Source organism: Channa argus, chromosome 9, assembly GCF_033026475.1.
Source record: "Channa argus isolate prfri chromosome 9, Channa argus male v1.0, whole genome shotgun sequence".
Classification (NCBI taxonomy): Eukaryota; Metazoa; Chordata; class Actinopteri; order Anabantiformes; family Channidae; genus Channa; species Channa argus.
The window spans coordinates 13,736,539-13,745,000 of NC_090205.1; the positions used below are offsets into that span (position 1 = coordinate 13,736,539).

Consider the following 8,462-nt stretch of genomic DNA (forward strand, 5'->3'; position numbering starts at 1 on the left):
TTTGCTCTGACAACTCTTTTTGTACTAGAGTAACGTGGCTTGAATTCTACAGCATCCCCTTTCAACTGAAGTAGACAAGAGCAAAAGGGGAAGAAAAAAATGTGAACTCTCTGTGACCTCCCCATGAGATACCCTGCAGACAGCTGCAATACATGAACACTATCTCGTGCGTGTAATGGCATAAAGATTTTGAGATCACCTTTTTGAAATTCGTGTAAATTCGGTTAATTCTACACATTGCTGTGGGTTTAACTGTAATTTTAGCTGTTATACCAAAGGATTCTGAAGGATTCACGAACAGTTTCTAAGGGCAAAATCTATGTAATAGTATTAGAAAATGTTAATATAAATGTTCTTTTTGTATTTTTATTTTTGAGATAATACAAAAAGTTGGATATTATATTGAGAATAGTAGGTGTGGTCTGCATACATTACAATCAAAATGAAACAAACAACTTTGAGATGACAAAGCTACTGTTAAATGCTTCTATATTGTTTTATGACATTGAAAGCAGGCTGTAGAAAATATGTAAAATATACTTGTTGTTTTCAAAGACAAAGGGATGTTGATTGTGGCCAAGTTTACAATTAATTCAAGTTATAATAATAATAATAATACATTTTATTTGTACTGAAAAAGACACATTTCTTGAGTGTCCACTTTCTGTTATGATATTTAAAAAAAAGCTTTGTAGTGAAAAATAAATTTAGACAAAGGCATACTTTCTTCTTCATGGCTTTACAAAGACAGACATAGTAGAGTCTCTGGCTCTGTATGTTATAGGACAAGATAAATTCATTGCATGTCTGACTGCAACACCTAACACACAGTACTTGGAGAGAAGACTTGGGGTTGGGGTTACAATGGATTTGGAGCATTAAAAATGTGCCCCAGGGCTCCATCTGCTGGATTTGTCCTTATTGTGATAGATGAATTTGCTGCTAGAGGCCACAGTCTGTCCCACCCATTAATTCTATCTATCTCACTGGTCTATTTTTTGTTTTTTTTGCTAATAATATTATAATCTTCAGCTGTCATCCATGAGATATCTCAGGCATTTTCAATTCAAAGTGAACACAGTACAAATAGCACCTGAATAGCCTGCTCAAGAATAGATTAATACCAAATGGATCAAGATAGTAGTAGCCTTAAATTATTAGAAATACGTTTTCTAAAAAACCACAGCTCCAGTACATCTGTCTAGCTCTTACTTAATTGCGTGTGTTTTTATTTAGTACTATTTCTTCCCCTCCTTTCGTCTTATCCCGTGAGTTCAGGGTTGTCACGTCGGATCATTGTCCGCATGTTGTTCTGGCACAGTTTTTACGCCGGATGCCCTTCCTGACTCAACCCTCCCCAATTTCTACTGGGCTTGGATCCGCACTGGGGATGAGAATGGGCTGTTGGCGCATCAGTGTCTTGTCCAGAGACACTTCGACAAATAGCCAGGAGCGGGAATCGAACCACTGACCCTGTGGTCCGTGGAGGACGGCCTTACCGCTGTATGTATGTTTCTAATAATGCAGGCTAGTGACACATTTGATTACACTTAAACTTGATTAAATGTGTTATAACAACATACACATTTAAAAACAAACACAATAAAACAAGCACACACACACAAAATGAAAAAAACAGAGAGAATATCAACTACTGTAATTGCAACACCTGTCAAAAGAAGTTGTGAACTAATAGTTTAATTAGTTAAAATACATCCACCTTGACAGCTTTAAAAACTTGATAAAAGAAAAAACTAATATTTCTCATTGTAGCTTGTAAAAGGTTAAACTCGTCTCTGAATCAGCCACTCCACCGAGCCCCGCCCCCGCTCCCGGAACAGGAAGTACCTGCTGCTGCTGCTGCTGACGTTGGTGCTGTCCGAAGTAAACGATGGCGTCCACAGATCAGTCCCTCCTGGACATAACAGATAAAGAAACCCGGGAGAAACTGTCGCTATGGGATCGCCGTGCCGATGCAATTGCTCCACTCACGGAGAAACAAATGGACTCTGTCCTGGAGATCCGAGCCGCAGCTGAAACGCTGTCTCTCCCCTCAGAGGTGAGGCGACTCCGAAGCTAGTTAGCTAGCTAACAGCTAGCTTGCTAACTTACTGTCTAAGTGACGTTAACGTCCACTACATTTTAATTAGAGAAACTGGCCCTATACTGAATCAACAACATATTTTGCTATGTTAACAAGATTAGGTTTACAGGCTAACTAGTGGGCTTGCTCATGCACTCCGTCACGTCAAGCTACCAAGCTAGCTTCAAAAGTAACTTGCAGTCTGTTTTAAAACCCAGACACTGTTTGGTTTTTTTGCAGCTCCCAATAGAGGACTTGTGTAGCCTTGCATCCCGGTCCTTGCAGTCCCCTTTCACAGCGACTGTGCCCGCCTCAACAGAGGACGTCCTGCTCAAGGGTTTCCAGATGCTCGACATGGAGAATGATAAGATAGAAACTGCCCAACAGGTGACTGTTTTTATCAGCACTCAACACTGTCATAGGCAATACAGCCACTAAGTCATAATACTCCCCATGATTGTAATACAATGTGTATTTGCATTGCAGTTTTTTGCCTGGTTTGCCAAGTTACAGGCAAAAATGGACCAGGATGAGAGCTCAAAATACAGGTGCTTACATTCTATACTGTTGTGTTGTACTGTCTGTAATGTTTGGATGGTTGAACCTGATGCTTGTACAGAGCAGGGTGGGCTTCATGAAAAGGTATATTAGGCATGCACACCCTCTACAACGCAAAATCTTTTTTGCTTTTTACAGTGGATACTAACATTTTATGGCAAGTGAACATTGTGTGATTTGCATTTAAAGTCTTGCAGAAATACTTACCTACAGACAGGAAAACCCTGCATCCACTACATATATCATTAATGATGCTGCCCATATTTCCATTTTATTCTGTGATTTATATTTAATGAAAGGAAATTCAGTCTGTTTCAAAGGCTATATTTAAAGCAGACAAAAATGTGCACAGACACACATGCACAGCAACTCTTGAAATGCCTGAGATAATAGAAACGTTTAATGTTTGTGTTTGAATGGAGACACAGTGACAGAACGCAGGGCTTTGGCAGTTTTATTTGGGGGGGAGTAGGTCTAAAAAGTAGGACCAAATGAAGGAAAAGCATAGAACAGAATTGTGTTGTTATTTTCTGCTCCATGAACACGGCATCACACCAAGTGTTTTTGACAGTTACTGGGTTTCATTTTGCAGTGAGGCCCTGGTTTAGAACTTTAGCTTACAGGGAACAGTGCATCATATTTCCTGCTCAGTGTCAAACTGCTATTTAATGCAATGGTTTGTCACAGCATCGTCTTGTTATAGGGAAAGTAAACAGATAATGTATATTTCCCCCTTCAGGAAAACCAGAAATGATCTATACTGCTACCAGGAACAATGTGATGCTATTCTGACAGATGTCAGTACAGCTCTGGCACACTTGGATTCCCTTCAGAAACAGTATCTGTTTGTGTCCAATAAGACTGGTACCCTACATGAGGCCTGTGAACAGCTTCTAAAAGAACAGGTATGATCACCACTGTTCTTGTTGCCTTTATTGATATTTCAGTTAGCTGAAACTGTAAAATATTCTGATTATGCTGTCATTTCATGGCTACTTCACAGGCCATCAAGATGTGATTATTTATTATTTGTAAGAATAAACATCCCAGACTGCAAAATTAGCCGTAGTCTGAATGGTTTAAATTATGAAGCTCTTCAGAATTGGGAAATTGTCTGAAACCAACTGTGGTAACAACCAAAGGAGACACAGTAGATTACTGGAAGTGGCGTACACAATCTAGTTCAGAACAGCCTGACATAAATAAAAGCTTGTCTGAATATAAAATTGCTAACAGGCACTCTCCACTCTGCCGTTTGTTCTTTTTGTGGCACATTTAATCTTATTGACACTGCAGTTTTCTTCTTTATTCTCGCTTTTTTCCCTGCGTTTGCAGATAGCTGCTCATGTTCACAAATATATGTAAATTGGACCATTTGAGGAACTTGAACCGAACTGAAATTAAACTGTCATGCCATATTGTGTTAACTGTGGTTTGTTGTTTTTTTCTCTTTGCAGTCAGAGCTTGTTGACCTGGCAGAGAGCATACAGCAGAAACTGTCATATTTTAATGAGTTAGAAAACATCAACACGGTAGGCTGGATTTCTTTTTGTCTGCATCTTGAGACATTAAACTGCTAAATGCATGTAGTGTAAATGATCAGTCAATGAATTGGTTAATAAGATGTTATCATTGCTATTATTAACTCTTAAAATTACATTTAAGTTTCATAAAACGTGCTAGTGCATCTTAGTTTCACCAACACCAGTTTCTAAATATAACAAGGAAAAAACAGTTTTACATGTTTTAATTTGGTCTGGTCCAAACAAACAAAAAAAGTATTTTGATTATAAAACCCAATAGCTTGATGTTTACAGTTGTTTATGCTTTGACATCATTGTCTTTACAGAAACTGAACTCCCCAACCTTGTCTGTAAATAGTGAAGGCTTTATACCAATGCTTTCAAAATTGGATGAATGCATAGAATATGTTTCCTCACATGTAAGTATTTCACCTTTTTGTTAAAAAAAAGTTTTCAAATAAAATCCACACATTTATTTCTATTAGCAGCAACAAAATCAAAGCAGCGACTAGATCATATGCTGTAGTATTTAGTATGTGAATGCAAAATACCTAAAGCTCTTTATTTCTATGTGTTGCAGCCTAATTTCAAGGACTATCCGGTGTATTTGGCTAAGTTTAAACAATGTCTCTCCAAAGCTATGCACTTCATGAAGATCTACATTGTAAACACCATGCAGAACCTCACAAGCCAATTAACAAAAAGGGTGAGAATAAGTCACATGTCTTCTTCCTACACAGACAACAGCTGTGTGTAGAGACATTGACAGTGTATGTGCCTAGTAGTCCAATATGAAAACTTGACCTAATCCCTCTTTGTCTTCTCCAGGACCCAATGGGTTTAACCAATGCAGATAATGCCTTTACACTGTACTATGTTAAGTTTAGAGCAGCTGCACCTAAAGTTAATGTAAGTATAATGATTTTTTTATTACCTCTTCAACATACACTATATGGTAACAGTTATACATAGAGCATTGTCTATAATAAAAAATGTATTTGACTTTTTTTTTTTTATTCCAGTCACTGATTGAACAGATAGAACAGCGAGCCGAGAAGATTCCAGAGTGAGTATTGGCATTTTATGCTTTAGCATCCCTGTTATAATTCTAAATTAAGTCATCCTTCCTTGTGTCGATGTAAACAGATACCATCAGCTCCTAGATGATATCTATCAGTGCTACCTAGACCAGAGAGAGCAGCTCCTGAGTCCCAGCATCATGTCCACCATTACTGACCTGACCAACCAAAACAGCAAAGACCACTGTGCTCTGGTAAAGCTTGGCTAGTTCAAAGCTGAAACTGCCCTTTAAGTATAGTAAAATGACATTTGAGCATGGAAAGAAGGCTCAGTGTGGACCGTTTGGGATATTTTCTAGAGTTTGTACAAGATAAATGAGTGTAGCCTGTGTACAGCAAGCATCCAGAGCATTCTCCTGTTTCGTTCTTTACCGAATTCCTGCTTAGAGGCTTGGTGCTGTTAGTAACACCTTATCTTTAAAGCTGTGAGTCATTGCTATGCTGTCCTTTTGGTGTGAAATTTTAACTATCCTAATTAATGGTCAAGTATTTATTATACTGTAATACCTCATACAAACCTGATTCAGTTTTAGCACCTGCAGAGACTTTGCATGTTGACACTTTTGTGGCATTTACATTTTTGAATTACTTGGTTTGATGTTACGATTACAAGTCAGAATAACATGCAGTGAAACATAACAACAACCCTTCCTCTCTGAGATTTTACTTTTATTTTAACTTGAAAGGTAGTGAATTGTTAGTTATTGCTCCCTGCATCATTTATGTGGTAAATGTGTTTGCTTGGTTGTAGTGGAGTGTATGTAAGCTGCAGTAGCTGATCATTATCTGTATTCCCACAGGTTCGTAGTGGCTGTGCTTTTATGGTTCATGTGTGCCAGGATGAACACCAGCTGTACAATGAGTTTTTCTCTAGACCAACATCAAAACTAGAGTAAGTAGCTCCTCCCTTATGGAAACATGATTCCTGAGCACACACAAAGAGCCACTGTCTTGTATTAGTTCAAGGTGTGACTACTTTAAATTTCCTTGGAAAAGTTTTGTCCGATGTGCAAAGTAAATTGAATCCTTTTTTTTTTTTTTTTTTAAATCTCTGACAGTGAGATGCTTGAGAAGTTATGTTTGTCCCTGTACGATGTCCTCCGGCCTCTTATTATCCACATCGTCCACCTGGAAACCCTGTCTGAGCTCTGCAGCATCCTCAAGAATGAGATGCTGGAGGATCATGTTTATAACAATGGTAGGTCAGAACTTTTGTTTTCCTCACAGCTTCTTGTGTGTCACATTGGCTACTCAGCTCTAAGTCACAAAGATGCAGCTGTGTCTTGAATTGTTCATACAGTGTCATGTATATGTTTTAACCCTTAAGTTTTTTACGTCAGTTAACTGAAATTTCCTTTTTTTTTTTTTTTTTTTTTTACTATAATTGCTAAACAGAAATTCTATCCCACTTTATTTAGCTAAAAACTAGATGAGGATTTCTAAACTACATCCTGTAGTCCAGGGGCTTAGGTTTTTTAAAGTTAGAAGTTGTCAGCCTTTTTTGCTATTGGCAATTCTGTCCTTTTGCCAGAAGGAAAGGGGTATTATGACTTTTCTGCATCTGAGACAATGTGGATTGGTTCACTCATGAATTTTTATTGATCATCAAGCTTTATAGAAAAATGCACATTGCCGCGTTAATGTTTGTTAAAAATTAGAAGCACGTTTTTTTTTAAAGCAGGTTGGTATCTAAGTAGGCAAACTCCTGTAAACGTTTAGAAAAAACAGGGGAACATGATATATGTTCTTTGAAATTTGAGGCCTGGGGTGTTTCGCTGCAGATGGCACTGTGTCTTTTTAGCTATTGCTCATCTCTGTACATCACATGCATATCTTCGTACTTCAGGACTTGAACTTGTCAAGTAAGTTTACAGCACAGTTCAAACTTTGTTGTGGTTTTAAAATGTACTGGACTGTAAACTGACCCGTGTGTTTTTATGCAGCTGCTCAGTTGGGGGCCTTTGATGCACTAGTGAAGCAGATGCTGGAGGATGTCCAGGAGAGGCTGGTCTACAGGACACACATTTACATTCAGACTGATATCTTAGGCTACAACCCAGCTCCAGGGGACCTGGCCTATCCGGAGAAACTGGAGATGATGGAGGTAGGTCATAATGACACAGATTTTCAGTTTGGAAATTATCTCAAATAAAACACCCGTTGTTGGAGTTGCTGTAGCTTATAATACTTTCAGTCTTTTGCTTACATTTAAAAAGATCTTTCTCTTGAAGTGAAATGTCCTTAATCCACTTGATATTTTCTTCTTTTTCTAAAAATCCTGTTTTGAAGTTGAATTTGTTTTTCTCCTAATTTAGCCTTTAAACCCCTGTAGACCTTCTATTGCAGCAAAAATATAAAATGTGACATACCAACATCTGGCACATTAAATCGACTGCTGTGTGCTTTTGCTTTGTTGTCATCAATAGAGAATCGCTCAAAGTTTGAAAGAAGAGCAGGTAAAGCAGATGTCACAGGAGTCAGTGTTTTCTGATGTACACCTTGAGGATCCTAATGGTAGAAGAAACAGTAATGTTGGTCCGTATGTCCAGATTTTGACGCTTTTTATTTTTATACTTTTGGTGCTATTGTCACTTTGTTGATGTCTCTTTTCATTTGCACAATGAATACAGGGAACACTGAAGCATCACGCTCGCAGACGTCTATCTCTCCTGCTGATCTGCACGGCATGTGGTACCCCACTGTCAGACGAACACTGGTTTGCCTGTCCAAACTTTACAGATGTATGGATGTGAGTCTTCAGTTTTATTACTCATTCAAAGTCTTGAAACAGGGTAGGAGATTTGTAGGATATTTTTCACTTTTGCATTTTTCCATTCATGTGATTCTTATTGTGACTTGGTCTTTTTCCAGAGAGCAGTCTTCCAGGGTTTATCTCAAGAAGCCTTATCTGCCTGCATCCAGTCCCTGCTTAAAGCATCTGATGGCATCCTTAAAAACAAGGTTGGCACATATGGTTAAAAGTAGAGTAACGTTTTGCATTTTTACTAAACTTTTCAGGTTTTTATTGTCATAATAGTGGGATAAGTGCCTTTCGTTTGTTCAGTCTTAGATAAAATGCGTTTTGTCCTATTTCATATTCCTTTAGGCTGCAGCATCTTTGAGTAACGCTGCTGCCATGGCTTTAAAAATGTTATTTTAATAGGTCCTTTATAGTGTTTTTAGCAGACCATCCTTCATTCAAGGGCTTTTCTAACCTTC

The 8,462-nt window shown here is 38.2% G+C and overlaps 1 protein-coding gene across 1 annotated transcript in view; it reads left to right on the top strand.

The window, feature by feature from the left end:
* Nucleotides 1-1,848: 1,848 nt before the first annotated feature.
* cog3 (component of oligomeric golgi complex 3) overlaps nucleotides 1,849-8,462 on the top strand; it is an 11,224-nt gene continuing 4,610 nt past the window's right edge. Inside the window, exons 1-16 of the mRNA XM_067516756.1 lie at nucleotides 1,849-2,059; nucleotides 2,324-2,470; nucleotides 2,570-2,631; nucleotides 3,381-3,546; nucleotides 4,099-4,173; nucleotides 4,491-4,583; nucleotides 4,745-4,870; nucleotides 4,993-5,073; nucleotides 5,187-5,230; nucleotides 5,311-5,437; nucleotides 6,044-6,135; nucleotides 6,302-6,441; nucleotides 7,187-7,347; nucleotides 7,670-7,778; nucleotides 7,874-7,992; nucleotides 8,115-8,204. Of these exons, the coding sequence (XP_067372857.1) occupies nucleotides 1,892-2,059; nucleotides 2,324-2,470; nucleotides 2,570-2,631; nucleotides 3,381-3,546; nucleotides 4,099-4,173; nucleotides 4,491-4,583; nucleotides 4,745-4,870; nucleotides 4,993-5,073; nucleotides 5,187-5,230; nucleotides 5,311-5,437; nucleotides 6,044-6,135; nucleotides 6,302-6,441; nucleotides 7,187-7,347; nucleotides 7,670-7,778; nucleotides 7,874-7,992; nucleotides 8,115-8,204 (1,800 nt within the window). The 5' untranslated portion in view covers nucleotides 1,849-1,891. The remainder of the gene's footprint in view (nucleotides 2,060-2,323; nucleotides 2,471-2,569; nucleotides 2,632-3,380; nucleotides 3,547-4,098; nucleotides 4,174-4,490; nucleotides 4,584-4,744; nucleotides 4,871-4,992; nucleotides 5,074-5,186; nucleotides 5,231-5,310; nucleotides 5,438-6,043; nucleotides 6,136-6,301; nucleotides 6,442-7,186; nucleotides 7,348-7,669; nucleotides 7,779-7,873; nucleotides 7,993-8,114; nucleotides 8,205-8,462) is intronic.